At 36.5% G+C, this 23,460-nt stretch overlaps 1 protein-coding gene across 1 annotated transcript in view; it reads left to right on the top strand.

Annotated features, from left to right (window-relative positions):
• Nucleotides 1-17,019: 17,019 nt before the first annotated feature.
• The window catches only part of PI15 (peptidase inhibitor 15), a 31,802-nt gene continuing 25,361 nt past the window's right edge, over nucleotides 17,020-23,460 (top strand). The window contains exons 1-2 of the mRNA XM_045810176.2: nucleotides 17,020-17,187; nucleotides 17,740-18,080. Coding sequence (XP_045666132.1) covers nucleotides 17,808-18,080 — 273 coding nt within the window. The 5' untranslated portion in view covers nucleotides 17,020-17,187; nucleotides 17,740-17,807. The remainder of the gene's footprint in view (nucleotides 17,188-17,739; nucleotides 18,081-23,460) is intronic.

Here is a 23,460-nt window from a genome sequence, read left to right as displayed (position 1 = left end):
CATCTAGTTTCCTCTTAGCACCTTGGACTTCCATTTTCTCAGGTCACACTGTTTTGTCAAAAGCTGCTATTTTTTTTAGCATGCATGACTTGAGGTTTTCTTCTATCCCTTTATCATCCAGTTTATGCCCTGATGCCTTTTTATTCATAGTCCATCTATACATAAAAATCGGTGTTGTTGATTTTTCCCCATTTATTAACATTATTAAGCATGCATTGAAGGCAGCTTTTTGTATATTATAGAGACAGGTTTAAACTGACTTGAGTAGAGATATTCCTTTGTCTCAGTTTTCCCAAGTAAAATGAGATGGAATAATTTCTAAGATAATTTCCAGCTCTCACATATAATTGTTTAAGGTGACTGCAAAGTAGATTTCCTCTCTTTTTCTCTGAAAGCATAATAATTTATCATTTTTAATTTCGTGCAAGCAAACTCAATAGCATCAGCTAAGTGGTTATTGTTTTGATATAGCTATCTTCCTAAACCCATTATTGTCTGGACGAATTTTATCTCTTACTTTCTTTTTTGTCTACCTTATCCATTTTCCTACTACTTTCTAACGCAAAAATGTAAAATGTAGGGGGTGCCTGGGTGGCTCAGTCGTTAAGCGTCTGCCTTCGGCTCAGGCCGTGATCCCAGAGTCCTGGGATCGAGCCCCACATCAGGCTCCTCCACTGGGAGCCTGCTTCTTCCTCTCCCACTCCCCCTGCCTGTGTTCCCTCTCTGGCTGTCTCTCTCTCTGTCAAATAAATAAATAAAATCTTCAAAAAAAATGTTAAATGTAGAATAAAAATTTTTTACACCCTAAAATTGACACTTAATAATTGTTAGTAAAACTTCTGAACTAGTGGTATTTAGGAACTGTTAGAGCGTCTGTTTTCTCACTTTGAAAAAAGAGTATGACTATCATACATCATCTTAATATATCAAAAGAAAAAAAATGCCACTTTAGGTCCCCTTTCCTCCTTTTTAGTTTAGCTATTTCCTTCCCTCAAAACTAGACCCTGGTAATTTTCTCCCTCAAAACCATTATAGATAGAACAGTATATACAAGCAAAAGAAGTCAACATCCCTTTAGAGTTATCTTTGCTGACAAAGTTCCTCTGGTTACATTTCCAGATGTGCACAACCATGAACACAATCCCATCTGGCTAAAATCTTATTAGAGATCACTTTTGACATGAGACCCAACCTCAGCCAGAAGAACTGATTTGGGACCCTTCCAGGGATTATCCTGTCATTTGCATATTGAGGAAGGAGAGACTGGGTGACCCAAGACTCTGGAACTCCTTACCATCCTAGAACTCACGATCTCAGAGCTTTGGCTCAGAACCTCTGCCAGAGTGAAGTTGTGGTTCCCTGAGAGATGGGGTCATTGTTATTATTCTTTCAGTCTCCAAGGCAAAATACATTGTATGACCAGCTATGTAGGTAATGCCAAAAACCACCTGGAAAAAACCCACAGTTGTCACAGGGCCATGTTGAAATGTGAATCATCGAAACAGCTGACCACTACAAAACCATGACAATTTTGTTGTTTACCCTTCACCCGACGATGGTTAACTAAAAGGACCAAAGAGAAGGCATTTGAAGAAAGACTTCAGCTTGCTAAAAGTGACATTTATTTTCTTCTGACTTACTATGGCCCACATGATGTTATTCTAACTGACCTATTTAGAAACACTTAAGAGTAATATAACAAGCAGTTGGTGGAGGATTGGCAAGTTTCTTAAGCTGGTTCATGCGTCACTCTGCTTTCGTTTGTCCAGCTGCCAGTATAAATGATGATCTGTTGAAGTGGATCTTGCTTGGCACCCGCTGGACTTGGCCTGAACATTTGGATAGTCATATGTATCTCTTTCTGAACAAGTGCATCATTCAATGGACTCATGTAGCTCAGATGAGGCACAGATACTCTATGAGCACAGAGGTCATCAGTATTGGTGGGAAAATGGAACAAGGAGAAAGACCAAAGGACATTCGAATCTGTTCCGTTCTAAATGTTACTCAATGTGCTAGGACAGTGTGACACCAAGACCTTATTGGTGGTCCAGCCATCTGGGTTTTCCCAGACATTCTGACTGAATCACTTTACTGCTGGTTACAGGCCATGTGTTCTACACATTCCTGTTTACCCTCTTCCTCAGTCCCGTCCTCCAGTTTTCTCAGTCCAAACCTTCTTCAGGATTTGGCTTATGCTTCTATAGCAGTTAGTCTGAACACCTCGCACTGAGGCTGAGAATGGCTCTTATGAGCAGGGTGGGAAACTGTGTCCCTAAGGTAGAGTTGTTTCCTTTGACCCTCTTTCTTCTCTCTTTTGTTACATTACATTCATACTTTAAATTCACATACATTAAATTAAAATTTAAATTCTATCACTCTGTGATTATCTTCTCAACTGCATACCACTTAAAGAAAATTAGAATATTGTTAAGAACATGTTTCCTTTATCCTTTCATCAACAATCTAGACATTCTCCTTCCTTTTCTCTCTTGTCCACCTCCCCAATCCCACAATTTCCTTTCTTCCCAGGGTTTTTGGACATAGGCAGAAACACCCTAAATGTGCTGTGGAATATGTGTGTGCATGTGTGCGTATGTGTGTGTGTGTATGAATTTTTGTGTTAAATGTTTTCCATATGTTACTTCTTTTAATTCTCACAACAACCTTGTGAGGTAGGTTGTTATCCCTTCTTTAAAGAGAAAAATGTTTGAGCTTAAGAAGGGTTGGGTAATTGGCTGACAGTTCGAGAGCTGGGAAGTAGTAGTGTGGGATGTGTGCTGGAGGGCAGCTGCGTGTTTCCAGAGTATGTGCTCTCAGCTGCCCTGCTATATCATTTCTCACTTTTCTCCCCATAGTACATGAAAAACTTATGGTAAATGTGAGGCTTGTGCTTGTACAAACTTGGGGTATTTTAGGGCTAGAAAGAGATAAGAAGAAAGAAGACTCACTGCATGTCTTATGGATTAATTCCCACTATTTTCTAGAAAAGAAAAACATAACTTTTTGTGTTATAGGGTTTTCCAACTTTTGGGTACCACTCGTTACTTTTCAGATCCTTGAGAAGTTGGCTGGAAGACGTGGCCCTCTGCCAAGGACACAAACTTGGAGGAGTTAAAGGACTACATGGCTGACGTTACACTGTAGTGGGAGTATGTACACATCAAAACATTGTTTAATAAACAACTGAAAATTGCAAGAAAAGTGGGTATTACAGGATGATTTTCCCACCACAATGTTGGGAAATTGTTCTCTTTGCTTTAGTTACCGTTAGTCAGAGATAAAGATTGCATGTAGTGGTTTTTGTAAGACAATTTCACTTCAAATGTTAAAGGGCAGTCATTTTTTAAAGGTAATTTTTAAATGTTTAAAGGCTTATATGGATCACAATTCAAACTTTTTAATATAGTTTTCTTTCACTCATAGTATGATTTGTACTTTTCATAAAGGTAAGGTGTGTTCTTTTTAAACTTTTAAGTATGTAAATAACAGCCAGAAAGTAGTTATTGAGTTCATATTATGTACTAACTACTTTTCTAACTTCTCTAGGTAATGTGAAGCTATAGATGATCCAGTCCTTGTCCAAAAGGATTTTATTAACATGTGACAGTTTGAGAATTAATTCTATACATGACAGAGAAGGAATAATAAAGCATATAATGAAATGCAGAATAAAAGGGTATCAGTTACAGGTGAGATAAATGTTGGCTTGCACTTCTTCATTTTGTTTCCAAAAGGATTTGAGATAAAGGATTTGAGACAATTTGTAGAAGTGATCTAGAAGGCCTATAGAGAAGATATGCAGAGGTAAAGAAGAAGTAAGTTTATGCCACTGAGGACACATCCTAAGCAAAACCACTAAGGTTGTGATAGGCATCATCTCACATGCAGGCAACTGACCTTACTAGCTTAGTATTAATAGGAAATAGGAAGAGATAGTATGACAGAGAAAGAAGGATTTATATTTGTGGAGTAAGAGCCTTTGGGGACTTTAAACAGAGGAATCATAAGACAAGGGTATTTATGAAATTCTGGTAAATAATGGGTTAGTTATATAGCAATTAGGGAAAAAACTGAAGTCAAGTAGTCAGTTGAGCATGTATTTGGGCATCTCATCTCCTGATTGCCTAAGATAGGGTGATTGAAGTTCAAATGGGGAGAGAAAAATGGATATGCACCTAATTCAAGGTGGAAGTGGTAGGTTTGGGCTACATTACATTCTAGGAACAGGCAACAAATGGTGACATGAATAGAGACAGAGGTTGACGGAAAATATTTTGTGAACTATATAATAATCATTCTGGTATTGTTGAGTTTGGAGTTATCCAAATAGAAAGCAGTGTAGAGTATGAAATTGAGATTTAAGTGAGAGATGCAGTTTGAAGGCAAAGACCTCTGGACAACTCTTGATGAGGTACTGTGAAGTGATAAGTGTCTCAGGGCTGGGGACCGAAGGCATACCAAAGTTCTAAGGTAAATGCGGAGGGAAGATGAGTGGACTAGAGAATTAGAAAACAATATTCAAAAACTAGAATAAGCAGGACATGTATGAATTTTGAGTCAGGGAATGGTAAACAAGTAGAGACAAAATACTGAAATCCTGGAAGGGGAAGGAAAAATTACAGAAATGTCTTACTTCTACGATTATCCCTTCCAGAAATGGAGGAAATTAAGGACACAAGTTTGAAGATTTAACTTTTGAGAGAGGAAGTAGTGCTTATTCTAAGTATGGGGTGCGGTGGGGGATACTAAATTAGAGGATAGGCATACGCATGAAAAAACAACATCTTGAACGATAGAAATGAGGGTAAATCTGTCCATTCTGTCCATGTGTATTATTATACTGTGTAGTGTGCTGCTCAGTGGAAGTTCAGAGATGAACAAGACAGTCTTCTCTTTACCTTATTATTTTCTGAAGGAGATAAGTACAAAATTAACTAATGACTCTTTAACAATACAAGTAACTACAGACTTCTCCTAAGTCATAGTGTTCATGGTTCCCAGACCAGTAGTATTACCATGACCTGAAAATATATTAGGAAAAGCAAATACTTGAGCCTACTCTCATCCTGGCCCAGCAATCCATGTTTTACCCTGCTCTCCAAGTGATTCTGATAAAGCTAAAATTTGAGAACCTCCATTCTAAGAGAATTAGGAAGGTAAGGTGAATAAGAAGTTGAGAATGGGTTGGGTGGGGTTTGGGAGATCCTTGAGGTAGGCCATCTATGCCTTTCAAGGTATATGGCAAAATGAACTTATGATATCAGTGTGCTGATAGGGATAAAAGATTAAAAAGTTGCTTTTAGGTGTCACAAATTAATGTTACCATTGGCGTTTTGTACACATTTCCCTTGCATTTGTTGCCCATTTCATTAGAGACTCTAATGTGGGCATTCACACCAGAGAAGGGATTTGGGGTTCCACCATAGTAGATAGTGGTAAGTATCAAGTGGCAAGCAGATTCTTCAATTTTTTTTTTCAAAACACATGTTATAATCAGTAACTTACATGTGCATGGAACACCAGCTCTACAGAACGACACCTTCAAATTAATCAAGGCCTTTATTTTCTATAATGCTACATTATATGGCTTGTATTTACTTATTTTTATATAATCTTTAAATGCAGATAAATTAGGGTGAAATACGATGTGTATGATAATGGTTGAAAGAAAGCCAGCATAATTCCTTCTTCTTCTCCTTGTCTTAATCATTCCTTCATCTCTTTCCTTTGATTTTTATTCTTTTTACTTCTAACACATATTGTTTTCCAAGGCCTGTTCTCTGACATATTTCTCTGTCTACCAATTCTACTTGAAGTAACCAGTACAATTTCAAGGGTCTCACTTGCATCTCTATTTTGAAGATTATATTTATTTCTTGTTTTCTCAGAATATTTTTGAAAGTCTAGTGCTGTTTTTTGTAATCACAGTTTACTAAATTTTATGGAATTCAGTCTTTGTTTACTTCCAGATGTACACACTCTTATCTAACCACCCATCTATACCTAGCAACATGTAGCTTAGGCTTCAAACAACAGATCGCGTATTCTGGTTCCCTGCCACCACCACCGCCCCCCAGCCCCGTGCCGGGATTTTTTCCACCTTTTTTTCTCATTTATATAACCTTCTCAAACTTTACACCTGTTCCCTTGTCTGGACTAAGATGAGTCACTTATTCACATATTAACTAATTCTCTAGCATTGATTGGTTTCTGGACGGAACCTGACCTGCAGTATATTCTGTGTCCAGCACTCATCTATCCCAGTGTGATAAACGCTGACCATCACCCAATTCCCCACAGTTTGATATTTCCAAGTGGATATCATTTCAAACTCAACACATGGAAACTAAGCTTCCCCATTTTATTCCTCAAGTGGGATTTTCTTCCCAAATTGTCAGATTTTTTCCCCCAAGCTTCTAGGCTTAGAATTTTTTTTGAGACATTTGAACCTTATTAATGATTCACTTATGAAACCCTATTCCTTGACTACAATCTAATTGCTTTGTCTCATAAAAATGCTCTTTTATTTTTGTCCCTGTGCCTGATTTCTACCTATTTCCCTTGTGAGGAAAGCTCTGTCTTCGCGTCCATCAATTTTATTCTTAACCGTCCTTTATGTTCAGTTTGATTTTCATTTCTTGATAAGAAATCCCCAATTAACTTAATATTGGCTGTTTTTCCTCCATTTAAACATTTCCAAATGACTTTCTTCTATTACTTAATACATGAACACATTTAATTACAAATTCTCTTCTATAATTTTTTTCCATAACTTATCGATAAGATCCTAAGAATGCAGGGTGACTGATTTCTTCATTATTATTTCTATTGTTATTTTGAGTGCTCAACAGAGACTTGAAATTTGAGTAAACAATTCGTAGTTGTTTAATAATTGATAATTCATTTATATAAATCTCACTTTGCTCCAAAATGATGGCATACTATAGCAACTAAGAGATCAGATTCTGCCCTCAGAAAGATATAGGTTTGTATCCTAGCTTGAACACTTTCTTCTCTTTTTTAATGGGACCAGCTCAAGCATTTTCTAGCTTTGTGAACTTGAGTAAATTGCCTAATCTCATTAAGCCTGTTTTCTTAACAGTAAAATAAAGATGTATGGAAACTTTCCCATAGGTTATATAGATTGTTGTGAGGATTAAACTTTATCTTATGAGTTTCTATTATAAGAAGTCTTAATATGTCATGGCAATTATTATTTGTTATTATTAAGGAATATTAAGTGACATTTTAAAAATAGATAAGAACAACATTAAAATAAAGATAGTAATTTAAAATCATGGCAGGCAAAAATACAAATAGACCAGGAATATAAAACCAGATGAATATGTAGATATGCAATCCTTGAGTCAACAGCAGACACTAAAATAGACTGTCAGATTCTGTTAACTGAAGCAGAGAAGGAAACACAATGAATTACAAGGTTTGAAATTGTCGAAAGGAAAAAACATACAAAATCTGGAGAAATAATTTTTTTCCTATTATCTATAAGAAATAAGCTTTTTATACTAAGATTTCTAATGGAAACACTAGGAGTGGTTGACAACATATTTAACAATATCCCTGGAACACCATTTCCCTTTCAGTTAGCACTCTTAACACCTGAGGCATAGTACCAATATTCAAGTCAGGCAAAGCATTATTGCAGCAGGTTGAAAGTAATGTGGTCCAAAAGTGTGGCTCTCTGTTTACATTTGGCTTAATCTAGAAATAACATCTAGACCATCTAGATGGGTCCTCCAAACAATCCTATGTAAACATCTACAGAGTATTTCAAAGTTTACATGTCATAATTCAAGATTGTTCCAAAAACAGTTCAGCGATTTTCTTTTCCCTAATCTTCTCCAAAAGCCCTCACTGCTAGGTAATTGCATTTGGGGGGCAAATATAGTCAAAGTCTTTCTACTGTTGGCCTTCTGCTCTGTGTAAGTGAAGTATCTACCTTTTGCCATCCACCCTTCATCTCCCCAGGAAAGCAACTTGGAGTTATAACTATAGCATTTATCTTCCTGGTTTTCTTCTTATGTGCCCTGGAACAAGAAATGCTTTCTTTTTATTCCTCTTCTGTCTAGAAAAGACCTCTCTTATGTGATAGCTTCCTTATCTTTGAGATATCATTAACCCATTCCCTTCCTTGGGGCCATAGTGGCAGGGAGGCTTTGTGGGAACATGATTTAAGAAGAATAATAATTCTTTCAGCTTATTATTTTTGGAATATTAACCCATTCTGTATAATTTTACTCAGAAGAATTTGTCAAAACTGTTGATTACCAGATAGTCTGAAGTTACTATCAAATGTCTGGAATGGCACATATTTAATTCTCTTTCTGTTACTCTTCACTCAAGCTGCCCAATTGCACACCTCTAATCATGGTCTGTGTGACTGATAAATGATGGACTTTGTGATATATAATCTGACTAATGGCTCCACACAGCCTAATATAACCATCCCATATGTTCATTTCTAAATTTTTACTGGGCAGCTAACGAGACTTTCCCACAAAGTTTATCCAGACCTTCTTCATAGTGAGTGAAAGGACCAAGGAGAATTGATGACTCTGGCTGGGGTGCAGATGGCTTTTGGAAAGCCCAAGTTTTTTCTGGCTGTGTGCTGAGGTCTTGGATTAGGAAAAGGCCATGCTGATATAGCATTTGTTTATTTATCAAATTTAACAAACATCTTTTGAATGCCCACTATAGGCAAAGTCTGAAATTATGCCATGAATAAGTGCATTAAAATTTCTCAGTCTACTTGACCACAACATGAACCTCTTGGGTTTTATTTTGATATATTCTTGGCACAAGTATCTTATCTTTGGGTCATAGTGCTGTTCTTCTCTTCTAGCAACAACTTCCTAAACATTAGGGGATGGAAGTAGATATATATTTTTTAATATGTATTATAAATAATTTATATGCATAATTATTTATATAATTTATAATATAAATAATATATATTAGAATAGGGATGGAAATATATACATATATATTTATATGTATATGTATATATATATAATACATATATTAGAATAGGACTTTAGGACTTTTCATCTCTGTGGGATAACCATACAATTTCTGTATTATCCTAACACCTGGTTCCCTTTTCCCTTCACAAAATTACCAACACCCATACCCCAATGCCAACCATTTGCCTTTAAAGTACTTTGGATTCTTCATGTGTTTCACCAGATATAACCAATATTTCATGCCAGAATTTACCACTGTAACTATATCTTTTATCTATTCACCATGAATGTTATTTTGCATACCTCCTGGAGCCAAATAGTTACAAATTCAATTATACAATCTTTCATACCCATTAAAGTCTAATGTATCTACAAGCCTCTTAGTGAAGAATGACACAGCTCTCCAGCTGGCTATTTTGCAGACACCAACACAAACACTCGCTGTTTGAAGAGTTCCTTCATGCTTGTCCTCCTTTAAGGCTGTCAAAGTCCATAAATTTACAAAGTCTAGTTAAGCTGTGAGATTTTTCTTTATCCACCAGACACATGGGTCTTAAGAACCTTGAGATTATTACCCGAGATTTCTGAAGGATGTCTAAGGGAGGCAGAGAAAAGTATGTGCCTATTTTAAGGATTGATTAGAAAACTGAAGGAGTGCCTTGTCTTTTACTGACCTTGAAGAAAACATAGACCGTGATGTTCATACACTTCGTTTTAATTAAGACAATCCCTGAGATGAGTAAAGCTAACCCCTCTTATCCAGGGCCATGAAATATCCACAGTAGCAACTATTACATACATGTTCATTCAGGACACCATTTCCTCCATGAATTATAGAAAGATGAAAGCATAGCCTCAAATTCAGTAGAACAAAAAAAGTAGAGAAGGACCCTTTAAAACAGTAGGGTTTTTCTAGGAGTATGGCTATTAAATTATTAAGATAAGAGGCTCTAGTCTGTTAGAAGCTCCCATAACAGGATCAAACTCAATGAGAGAGATCCTAAGCAAACTCGAATGTGGTTTCCCTTTTATCGACATCTCTGGTTTTGTCATTTGTTTATTAGTTCAGTGAATGTACTTTGATCTGCACTGTTTACCAAATGAATTTTTATTAATAAATTAATTTTTATTCTAATTCCATAAAATCAAAATAAAAAATACAATAGTTCCATGTCCCTCATTTCCACCTACATTTCTCCTCCCCAGAAGCATACACTTTCACCTCTTTTAACTGTTTCTTTTAGTAGTCAACACCTTATTTCTGAATAATATTCAAACTTCTGATTTTAAAAGAATTAGCTATTTTCCAAAAACACTCTGTGGTAGCTGGTCTTTACGATGACCCTTAATATCTACCACCTACTGTTTACGGCCTTCTGTAGTCTCCTCCCATATTGAATAGGTCTCAGTAGCTCACGTAACCAACAAGATATTGTGGAAATGCTGACGTATGACTTCTGCACATAGGGCATAAAACACATTGGATCTTCTAATTGGATCATTCACTCTGGAGAAACCAGCTTCAGTGCTGTGAGGATGCTCAAACAGCTCATTGGAAAGGTCCATGTGGTGAGGTCCGTATGTGCTGACCTGCCAATAGCCCAACTTACCAGCCAAGTGAATGAGCCATCATGAAAGCTAATTCTCTAGCCCCATTTAAGTCCCAGCCAACACCTTGACTTCAATCTATCAGAGACCCTGAGCCCGAGTATCAGCTAAGTTACTCCCTAATTCCTAACCCATAGAAACTGTGTGAGATAATAAATACTTATTGTTGTTTTAACCTATAACTTTTGGGACAATGTGTTATGCAGTAATTGGTAAATTAAACATTTCCTATAATAGAAGGTGAGTATTAAGCTCTCTTTCAAGCCCCACCCCCTTCTCAATAAACGTACAAATTCATACCTCTTTTCTGCATCCTAACATAATTTCATATTTTGGGGTTATAGAACTATTCATTGTTTATATTGTTATACATTTATAAATATTCACAGCAAATCACATAGTATTCTGTAATTATACTTCTTTCCTCCTACCGTATTTTATAAATATACTCTCGGCATGTTTAAAAAGTATTATAAAATCCATCAATTTCAATTATTTTTCCTTGGAAACACTCTACATTGGGGTTCTTTGTGCTTCTTTTTCCAATCTAGACTGGCTGGTCTCCAGGCTACGCAAAGCTTTTATTTTGATAATTCCCTTCACCATCATCATTGGAATTCCCTTTTTTAAAATTCTCATGTAGAAACTATTTCTTGGATTACATATCTATATCTTTATTTATTGCTTTGTTTTGTTGGAGCAAATTCTTCAATAGCTTCCCGTTTTTTAGATGAAGACTAAGTTTTAAAGATCTTGTATGAATATAAAACAATTGTGTTCTATTCTTACTTTAAATATTCATTTAACAATTGTTCTTTATTATTTTGTATTATTTGTTTATTTTAAAATCAGGTTTTGTCAGGGACTTAAAAGGCTACTTTGGAACTCTGATTTTCACAACCATTTCCAATGAGAAAGCTCAAGTTTGGTCATACTTAAAATTGTTAATTTTTATGCTTTTAAAACACAGAAAACCTAAAAGTTGGTTTTTTTTTAACTTGAAGAAAAATAAACACACAGAAGTTGGAATAATCATTCAAATAGTATTATGTTACATTTAGTTTCTAATCGCTTTTTGTAAGAAAGATTAAAAAAAGAGGTAATGGTGAATTAAAATGCAGAAACTTGAATCTTGTTTCATAATATTAATATAGTAAAATAAATTATACTATATACAGATAGTATACATATTTTATAGAATTTCTCAAATATTTTGAAAACGCGGTGTTTAGTATTATGTATAATTATATATTACATAATATATAAAATGTATATTTTATAATTACATAACATGAACTACATATTTTATATATCTATATATAGTGTTAATTAGTTCAAAGTTTGAGAATATTTTGTATGTTTATTCTGCATATTTTCTGAATCCAAAAAACTCATGAGCCTCTACAACATCATAACAGAAATATATATTGGACACCAAAACTCTATCATTCTTTTTTTTTTTTTAAGATTGTATTTACTTATTTGACAGAGAGAGAGAACACAAGCAGGGGGAGCAGAAGGCATAGAGAGAGGGAGAAGCAGGTTCCCCATAGAGCAGGGAGTCTGATGCAGGGTTCTATGCAGGTCGCAATTTGGGGCTCGATTTGGGGCTTGATGTGGGGCTCAATGTGGGGCTCAAACCCTAGACCCTGGGATCACGACCTGAGCAGAAGGCAGACGCTTAACCAACTGAGCCATCCAGGCGCCCCAAAACTCTTATCATTCTTACAAGGCCTCCATCCTTTATCTGTTTCCACCTAAGTATATTTGAAATTGATTAGTAATTATTAATGGTTAATCTGGTGAAAAAGTTTTCAAAAGCTCACTTAAGACATCTGGAAATGTTAATGACTCTAGAATGCTATTGAGACATAATTAAGAAAATATTTTATTAAATTGATATTTTAATAAAATATTAAAGAGAAATTAATACACAATTTATGCAATGCTATCTTATAGCTTACTGAGCTTTTTTAATAATATATAATAACATTTGTAATAATTTCATTATTAGAGACAAAAATGCTGCCACCCTACCTGATTAACAAACACACATGGGTTTGTGAAGTTACCGAAGCTAACAGGAAAAAGAAAGTGGTTAACTGTATTTGGGGTATAAGGTGAGCTGGGGTACAGAAAGAAATAGAAATTACAGCAAATAAGGCTTACAAAGTAAATTGATTTATACTCTCAAAGCCCTTGTTAAAGAGGTCAAGACCCTTGAACTTGACCCTATGGGCAATGGACAACCAACAGAGTGTTACATGTAGGTGAGTGAAATGATTCCGTTTGCTTTTCAAGAAGATAATGAAAAGAAATGTAAGTAATGAATGAAAGGAGAGACACTAGAATACTCCTAGAAAAAGATAATGGGATTGACTTTAAGAAGTCATAATAATGATTTAGAGAGAGAGAGAAACTGAAAAAACAGACTCTTAGTTATAGAGAACAAACTGATGGTTACCAGAGGGGGGTGGGGAATGCATGAACTAGGTGATGGGCATTAAGGAGTGCACTTGTCATGTTGAGCAGCAGGTGATGTACGGAATTGTTGGATCACTATATTGTACACCTGAAACTACTATAATATTGTATGTTAACTAATGGGAACTAAAGTAAAAACTAACTGAATAAATAGATAAATAAAACTGAGAAATAAAAAAAAAGAAGACATGATAATGCTATTAAAAAGGGGGTGGTTCGGTAAGACATTTCAGAGATAAAAACCCACAGCTGATGGTTGCCAGGGGAGATGGGGTGGCAGTTTGGGTAAAATGGGGGAAGGGGAGTGGGAGATACAGGTTTCCAGTTATGGAATGAATAAATCATGGTAATAAAAGGTACAGCATAAGGAATACAGTATGATATTGAACGAGATGACATAATGGGACCAATGGTAGCTACACTTAAGTGAACGTAGCAAAATGTATAAATTTGTCAAATCACTAAATTGTACACGTAAAATTAATGTAACATTGTGTGTCAACAAAGCTCAAATGAAAATAAATAAAAATAAATCCACATGTTTTACAGAGCTAGTGGATATAAGGAACAAGGGAGAAAGAGTGAGGAGCAAAGTATGATTAGGGCTTCTGTCCTGGAGGTGAGAGAATACAATTATAGTTTCTATTTATATTTATATAGCAAGTCACAATTTACAAAGCACTTTCATGTATACTGCATTCCATTGTTTCAATAACCTATTTAATATGAATTAAATAACAATCTTAAAAAGACTGACCACTACTAAGTAATTGCTTTGGGAGATGCTATATGTAGGTACTCTCCCCAGTGACCTTTCTTCCTTACGAAGCACAAGTTGCCTTGTGTTCCCTATATCACAACTACACACACATCTACTTTGTCTTTGCTTCTCCCCATGTTACTGATAAATGGACATTTACAGTAGTTCATTTAATGGTCTTATGGTTGTGTCTCTGTGTCTCTGAAAAAAGTGATTTAGATAGTATTTCTCAAACCTTAAAAAAGCATATGAATCATCAGAGAATCCTAATAAAATGCATTCTAATTCAGTGGTAGGGCCCGAAATTCTGCATTTCTAACAGGCTGCCTGGCAATGGCAATGTTACTAGTCCACAGAACAAATTTGGATTGGAAAGGATTTAGACCAAAGCTACGCATACAGTTGCACACACACACACACACACACACACACATACACACACACACACACAAAGTACCTTTTGGTTAAGCAGGTGTGTCATTCTAGGATGTTTATATCTTATTTCATTTTAAAAATCACAACCATTTTCTCACAGGTTTCAAGGTAGATAATAGTTGCTACCAATTGTATATGTTATATGTGTGTTTTTGTTTTCTTCAGTAATGTAGCTACATTCCATTTCTGTCACTGTTGGCAAGCATTCCTCTAAGGTTTCTAGACATGTTAGTGGTCTTTTTCAAGAAGACATCTCATAAAGAACCACTTCATTGCTACTTGGTCATTAATAGTTCTCTTACTGGCAACTTGGATGTATGCCCCTTAATTTTGCAAGTATTTTAAAATTAAAATTACTTCCAAAGCATTTCAAATACTTCTGGCAATAACGTCTGCTTGGAAGCAGAATTTTTAATTCTCCTCCCACAGGTCTTTTCTTTTATGATTCCATAGCCTTGTGGATTTCCTTAATAGTCTGAAATTCCACAATATAATCCATGTGTGTTGAAAGACATCTGAAATCATTGACATGCCTCAGGGTCTCAGGATTAAGCAACTATCAGCTCTGTCCTCATGTAATTGTACTCAAAGAGGTAATCTGTTCAGGTCCAACTCAGAAATTCCTTCTTTCTCTTTCTCCTCCTCTATCCCTCTATTTCCTTTTAGAGGAAATTCATTTATGGTTCAGACACATTTCTCAAGTAATGCATTTTTATCCCCACGGAAGTCCCTTAATTCGAACCTCAAGAGATGGACAATATCTCTTAGTGTACATGACAAAGAGGTAACCTTGAAAGCAATGGTTGATTTTTACGAGACTCTAAGCAAGAGCTCAGCCACCCTGGAGAAAGAAAAGCTCATCTCTGTGGTTTAGGCAATAAAAGTCCATTAGTTCCATTTATGCTGGACAGCTATGTGAGATATGTTGAAAGATATAGGCTAATCAGTGCTAGCACTAACTCTCAAAGGTCCGGGGATCTTTGAACTGGATGGCCACAGACAGTATGTTGCCTAACTTCCTATTCAATTCAAGAATCCTTAACACTGTGTCCTTGAGATTCATTCAAGGTGCCATGAGTACCTTCTGAAGGGGTGAGACCCTAGCTGGACAGCTCCAGTTGTTAAACATCTGTAACTGTGAGCAGCCACGTGCATTCTCTCAAGCGGCTCTAATGTTTTATACTCTTCCTGCTCACCTCCTGTGCTTTTATGTTCTTGCCTTTCCAGCTCTACAGTGTTAATTAATTATGTTTACAGCTCTCAGTATTGTACCATAAGCTCTCCTAAAATGACTTCGCTTTAGTTAGGAGCTTAATTCTCATTAAAATCTAGTGACACTTGAACTTTGACACATGTTAACATCTAAGACTGCCTCTCATCACTGTACTTTGAAATTCAGAAAAACCTCTGGTTTCCAATGTCTTCCTGCTCTTGCAGGGAATTGGATGATGTCGATCTCACCATAGGATATGTACCTTTTTCCTCCCAGGTTTGGCTGCACCAATGAAGAGTTAAACTATCTGCATCAGGCCACACATAGTGCTGAAGACCCAACTGGGAATATAGCCCAGGAAACTTGGCTCCCAGTCCGGTGTGTTTCTAACCACATGACCGTCATTTCTGATGACTGTAAATTCACGTAGTACACTTCCTGCTGAAATATGTGGGAGACAATCACATTGGTAAACTGGACAAGTCAGTGCATGTTAAGTAAGTTCCTAAACTGAACAGTGTGTATTCTCCAGGATTCCTGTTGCCACTGACTGTGAATGGTCCACATTTTACTAGAGATATCATGACACATGGCATTTTTGAGGGTCCTTTCATTGTAGATTGCCCTAACATTCACATTCTTGGCTCTTGTTCTTGCTGGACATGGATTTTGCTCCAATGCCATCTTTCTGAGAAGGCTCTTCTAACTGTTGGCAGCTGGTTGCTGCTGTGAAATTCTTCATGGCCTCTGAGCTGTGCCCTCCTATATGCTTCCTGAGAGGCTGAGCCACTCTGCTTAGATTTCAGCTATATGCTTTTAAACCTAAACCAGATGTTATCTTGGCTGCTGTCATTTGTCCTGAGCTTCTATTTGCATTGTATACAAGTCAGGTACAAGGCTGCTAATTTGCTGCCTCACTCTGTGGAGAAAGAAAAAAAAATGGAGAGCGGGTGAAACAAGACAAAAGGAGAGAATAAATACATAAACTAGAAGAATAAAGCCACATGGAGACAGACAGTACAACCACTTGAACATCTATTATCCTAATATCATATGCTATAGTTTGGCTACTACTGATTTGCCTGGCATTCCTCTTGAATCATATTTGTGGCCACCCAGATTAATGATGTGATCTGCTCTCTTGATTTAATATCAGCTTGCTCTTTTCAGCTCCCATGTCATTTACTGTCTTAAAAAAAAAAATGTACTGCTTGTTACTCAGCCGTCTGTGTTTTCAAGAACTCAGTCTTCTTTTTTTTTTTTTCCCTCCGTTTTGTATGGGAACCAGGAACTAGAAAGCATTTAATGAAGAAAATTAACCACTCACAGAAAAGGTGGAAGCCCAGAGAAAAGGGGTTTGTCTTTTATGGTTTGTACTTGTAAGCTGTGGGTGTGACTCAATTTCCTCACCACCCACATAAAAAGGTTGCCACCCAATCACTGTTTTTTCTATCCAAAACCCCTCCCCTTTGATTTTGGCTAGGAGAGACCCTAAGAAAGACTGCCCTTTCTGGAAGTTGCAGACTGTGACATATAAAAGCTGTTAGCTGCTCCTGCAGTCAGCAGCATTCAAACCTTGCAGAGTTTTGCTCTCTGAAAGCTTGTAATAAGACACACTCTTATAAGAGTTCATGCTACAACCTAGCAAAGAACTTTAAATTTTTGGAAGAACAATATATTCATTTTGGCATTCTGCAGAGGTAAGCTCTTTAGCTCAACAAATTTATTTTGCATGCATTGATTTTATACTAGCTCACGTTTTTATTTTATTTTATTTTTTTTAGAAATGAGATTGACTTATTATAGCTTTTTTTTTTTTTTTTTTTTTTTTTTTTGGTTTGTATTCTACCCCTTGGTGTCCATATATGCCTGGGACACATTATCAGTACATTGTTGTTACCTGTGATGCATTTTTCCTTCTCACTCTCAAGATTAATATCAATTCCTCAGGATTTCCCTCTGAAAATATGCAGTCATGCATTATGAGGTGCAGGCATTTGGGGCAAATGGTTCACATTCATTTTAGGGTTAGTAGTCATGTTGTTTCTTTTTCTCTAGCTATAGGAAGTTTCTTTTAGGAATCTGCCTCGTAACACCAATTGAAATGTGTAACGACTCCTATAGGTTGTTTCCTAGGCTTGAGTTCAACATTTGTTTGCATTTTTCAGAGAAAATCAAATCAAGCAATGCTCCCAAATGATGACTTTGTAAATTCATACTTACTGGCCCCCTTTTTTTTTCTTTTCTTATAGACCCTAACTCTACCTTTCTGCTTTAAAGCAAAGTAAACTCGGTGGCCTCTCCTCCTCTGCCCCTCAAAATGATAGCAATCTCTGCAGTCAGCAGTGCACTCCTGTTCTCCCTTCTCTGTGAAGCAAGTGCCGTCGTCTTACTCAATGCCACTGACTCATCCCCGCCAACCAATAATTTCACTGATATTGAAGCAGCACTAAAAGCACAACTCGATTCTGCGGATATCCCCAAAGCCAGGCGGAAGCGCTACATTTCGCAGAATGACATGATCGCCATTCTTGACTATCATAATCAAGTTCGGGGCAAGGTGTTCCCACCAGCAGCAAACATGGAATATATGGTAAGAGGAATTTGTTTTCTTTGAGTTTTGAGTGAGGACGCTGGATTTAAATTGTTCGTCGAAGAACCTAAAGAGTGTTTATATGTTAAGGGATACGGAGCTCTGCTATCCATTTTAATTTAGGAAAGGTCCTTACGTGCCTAGGAAGCTTAAAGTTTGTTCCATCATAGAATTAAAGGGGAGGGGAGGAGGTTCTTATTTTCTTTTGTGAGTTCCATAACCACTGAGGAATCAGGTCTTACATAAGAGCAGAGATAAAGAATGGGGTCTGTTGACTGACCACATTTGAAAGGTACACTTTTTAAAATTTTTTCACATGGAACTTTTTCTGTGCTTTGTTTATCTAATAGTCATATTTATCAGCTAAAATATTTCTTGAAAATAATTTTTTTAAATTATAGGTTTTGTCTACATGATTTATACTCTGGGTAGGTGTCTCTTCCCTTTCTTGGACAAAGCTCTTCCTGACGCTGATCTGTGTTCTCAGAGAGTATGCTGACTTTTTCCTCTTTGTGATTCAATGCTTTGTCATTCCGATAACAGTGAGGCCAGCACACTTGCACACTGTTCCAACTTGCCATGACCACATTCTTTGCTCTTTTAAAAATAGGCACTCTATGTTTGAATCACTCTACTTAGGAAGTAAAAAATAAAACAAAACCCTTGAGTTGGTATTGAAAGGATAGCTATGTTTTTTAAGGTACTTTATTTTTTGTTTTGTATTTATGCAAGGCTATGGTTTAGAGTCCAGTACTTCCTAAGAGCACAGCTTGAAGCCTGTTTAAGGCAATGAAGACCACCAGCCTGGTTTTTCTAAGTTGGGGTGGGGAGGTGGTACCACTAACAACTTTTTATAAGTGCTGACTTAAAGTTTGGTATTTCTATCAGAGTCTAAATTCATCTCTTTTATTTAAATAAGCTTTTTAAGTTTGACTAATTGCAGATGTCAGAGTTAGAGGAAAAATAAAGACTTGCCAAATATAAGAGAGTCATAGTTCATAGAAGTACAATTTAGACTCTATGAAAATGCACTTCCCTAGGAGTTTTCTATAAAGAAAGAGGTAAAGGAGATATAGTCAGTCCTGGTGTAGGAATAACACTATACTCTCATGATTAAGAATACGGGCTTTGGAATCTAAATGCTTGGGCTCAAACCTCAGTCCTGAAATATAACCTGCATGAATTTTTTATTTCATTTTTAGTACCTCTTATATGAGGATAAACATAGTACCTGCCGCATAGGGTTGTAATCAGGAAAGTATGAGTTGAGGGGTTGAGCAGTTAGACCAGAGCCTAGCAAAATGGACCTTCAATAAACATTAGCACTTTCTAGAAGGTGATATATCAATGCAGAAAAATGAACAAATAAGTTTTTTTAGTTACCATAAATTATGGGAGAAATATGCATAAGATTCTATGTGAGATCAGAAAAGTATAATATATAGACTGTGGGTTTAGGAAATACTTCCTGGTACCAATCACATCGCTATGCAGACAAAAGTAGGATCAAGACAGTGGAAGTGTTTTAGAGGCGAGCTCCTCTGAGTTCAAACCCTAACACTGCTGCTTACTTCGTGACTTCGTGCAAGTTACTTAATGTGTGTGACTCAACTCCCTTATCTTAAATTTAGGCAATAAAAATATAGATAATAACCAACCAATATATAATGCTATTCACTATTTTAATGATATTGAAGGCAGAGGGATCATCATGAGTAAAGGTGGGGTAAAACATAGTAGAAATGGTTGAAAAACGCCGCATTTTTCGGTTATATTTTTCCCCACTGATCAAGAATGCATTCGTTCTACATGCATTTATTTAATTTTTTCTATGTGCCAATGCCTTGGCTAATTGTTTCCATAGATGATCTCATTTGATAGCTCACATTCTCCCTATGAGGTTAAGATTGTGATCTTCATTGCACGAACGAAATCACTTAGACCTACAAAAGTTGATGACTAGGCCAAGGTGGTATGGATAGTGAATGGTATTAATGGAGTTAGAATTTAGGTCTATGAAATTTCAAAGTCAGTGCTTGTGTTGGGAAGCATCTTTCCATTGGCTAGGTTTATTAAATGCTCCACTGGGGGAAACCCGTGGAGGTGTCAGGATGTCTTTGTTTCCTCCTTTAAAATGCCAGCTGAAATCCTGTAGCATTCATATTCTAATCTATTATTATTTCTCAAATATAGGAGCTATGATATGATTTATTTTGTAAGAACCAGCTACAGTGCTGGTTATATCAGTAGATGCTTTATAAATCCTCCTTCACTCAGTAAAGTTAATGAGAAGCAGTAATTAGAACAGTAAGTTCTATAAAGTTAAATATGACTGTCTCAAGTTGTCATGTAAATACTGCATATAATTCATTTGCACATGTATTTATTCATTTAATATTTATTGAGCATTTACTATATGTCAGGCACTATTCTAAACACTGGGGCTACATCATGAATAAAATAAGACAGTCCTTGACCCCCTGGGTGGGAAACCAGACAATAAACAAGATAAATAAATAAAGTACGTAGTGCATTAGAAGGTGGTAAGGTTGTGGAGAAAAATAAAGCAGGTTGTGGTGAGATTGTGAAATTTTTGGGTGGCCAGAGAAAGCCTCACTAAGAGTGTCCTGGAGGGAGGTGAAGGAGTCCACCATACATGAGGGAAGAGCTTCCCAGGTGGAGGGAAGAGCAACAGAAAAGGTCCTGAGGAAGGACAAAACTGATTAGTTCAGTTAGAAAAATGTGCTCAATTTAATGAAATCGTAAGTGAGAAGGACTGTTTGAGTAAATGGAGTCACTGAAATAATCACATGGAACCCTCATGAAGACTCAGAGAAACACTGAGAGAAGTACAACATAATGGCTAATTGGCTGTCGGTTGGCGGTTGGAGCACAAACTGTAAATGAATCTCTAGGCCAGGTGAAAAATAGAGATCTCAATTTACCACTTATATTTATTTTAACTTGCTCATCATTGATTTGGATTGTGAGCAGTCTGAAAGTGAGCTCCATGCCTAACCCTTACTATGTACCTCAAACATGTAGGACCTTTAGCTCACTAGGACCACTAGCCGTGTGTTCAAATCCTCATCAGTGCATGATAGCAGTCACGGGAGCCTCATCGAAGATGGTCTTCAGCTCAGGGCTTTTGCTAACCATGCTGGCCCGATTTGGGTCACTTTCACCCACAGCTTTTCTCTCCGAACCTTCCTCCCAGGCTGTCTCTCTCCGTCTGTCTCTTCCTTAGCTTATTGCATGATTTACAACTCTGACCTTCAAGTTCTATAACAGAATGCTATGTCCTTTGTTGATATTTTTTTACCCTCACAACCATATTCAATTTCTCCTTTTTTTATACGGGAGGGAAGGGGCAGAGGGAGAGAGAGAATCTAAAGCAGGCTCCACACCCCCAGCAGGAAACCCTACTCCAGGCTCAATCTCACAACCTGAGATCATGACCTGAGCCAAAATCAAGAGTCTGTCGCTTAACCGACTGAGCCACACAGGAACCCTATCGATTTCTCCTTCTTTTAACTGTTATAAATAACCCTTATGTCTGTTATTCTGCTCTCATCAATATCAAACTCAATCTATACTTATTTGTATAGTTCTTGCAAGCTTTCTAGGTGCTAAATCTATGTTTATTCACCTTTGTATCCCTATTTTTTTGAACCAGTTCTTGAGTATAGAGAGTGATCTACCTTTATGTGATGACTTAGTTGAAATCCCTGGGAATTGTTATATGTTTATAAGTAGCATCAATTTTGATATATATTTTAATGGAAACTTTATTATCATGTATAATGATATTTTATCACATGCACTTAAAGTTTAAAACAAAAATTTTTCCTAAATTCTAAAAGTCCCTCAAAATTAAATGATTTTATCTCCTTTTAAGTACTTGGTTATGTCACTGTGCCCTTGACTAATAAAGTAGAAGCAATTTGAACACAGAGTGTTGACATTTATGTTATAGTTGTAAAATATTTTCTTTGGATATTTTGTCCATGATTTTAGTAAAAAAAATACTTATTTCAGATATTTAATTTTCTAAACACAGTATCTTTTTTAAAAATAATAATAATATAGGTAATATAGATATGCAAGTCAAACTTCTTTACTCTTGGCTTCTGTCCCACAATTAGTTTATTGACAAATTTCCAGAGCTCCTTGGACACCAGCTGTTTTTCATTCTTCTAAGGGCAGCTTAAACCATGACTCTAAACCACAAACCACACTAGTTTCTTAGAATAAGAATTATCTCCCGAAGAATAAAATTGCAAGACTCACACATGGACCAAAATTTATAAGATATTCCTTGAATTCAAGTCAATTGATTAAATTGATTTTTAAAATATTGAGATCCCCCCCATAAGAGGATGAGATCCATTGATAACAGGAATCCTTCTCTTTAAAGTATAAACAAAACCATAAAAAACAAAACAAACAAGAAAGAACACAGTAAGCATATAATTCAGTATAATATACTGCTGCATAAGATTGATGTATTCAATGAGGTACATATAAATACCATGGAGAAATCAAAGAAGTGATGATCTCTTGTTGGCAAAATCATGAAAGGCTCTTTGGACGAGGGTCATTTGAGATAGATGTTCAGGAAGGGGCAGGGTTGACTGTTATAGCAGATAGAGCAATGCATGCACAAAATCACCAGGAGAGGAAGAGCATAATGTGTTGGCCGTATTTTTGAGGAGTTTGAGAAAATACTGAGGATCGCTTCATACAAAAGTGATTAGGGAGACTGTAGAAGTTTTAGAGCAGCATCAGAGCTGCATTTTAGAAAGATGGACCTAGCAATTGATGGAGTTTAGATTCCCAGTGAAGTTGGCTGGGGAAGTGGCAATCATTGAGTTAGTAGTGCCACTCGTTTAGCAAGGTAAGGAGTCGGACACCTGCGCCTACACAGCAACAGGTATGAACAGCTAACTGAAGCATGGTGCATGAGGTAGCAGTCTTCGTAGTCGGTATACGACAATGGACAGGCAGGTGAGGGACAGTGAAACGATAATGACAGATAGGAACTGAACAACTTAAAGCTGAAAAAGTGTAATATAATTTCACTATGTTGATAATATGGTCCATTTCATTTGTTTGGTGTCTGCAAATATTTGCAGAGCTAAGAGGATAAGGCTTCCTAGACTTTTCTGGAAAAGAGAAAAATACTAGTTACCAAGTCAGGGCAGGTAGTAAAGTAACGGAAAGCATGACTCCAGTGAATGAATGGAGAATAGATTAATCCATCCCTGGAAATAGCCAATAAACTATTTGCCTACAATAATTTATGACTCAGGAATAATGAAAATGCTGATTTTGTTCATTTGGGCCTCATGTGGAAGAGAATGTAGATGATGTTAAACTC

The sequence above is a fragment of the Ursus americanus genome, chromosome 9 (assembly GCF_024610735.1).
Source record: "Ursus americanus isolate L20-20 chromosome 9, mUrsAme1.1.p, whole genome shotgun sequence".
Classification (NCBI taxonomy): Eukaryota; Metazoa; Chordata; class Mammalia; order Carnivora; family Ursidae; genus Ursus; species Ursus americanus.
Note: the sequence above shows the minus strand (reverse complement) of the source record. Positions and strands in the feature narration are given on the sequence as shown.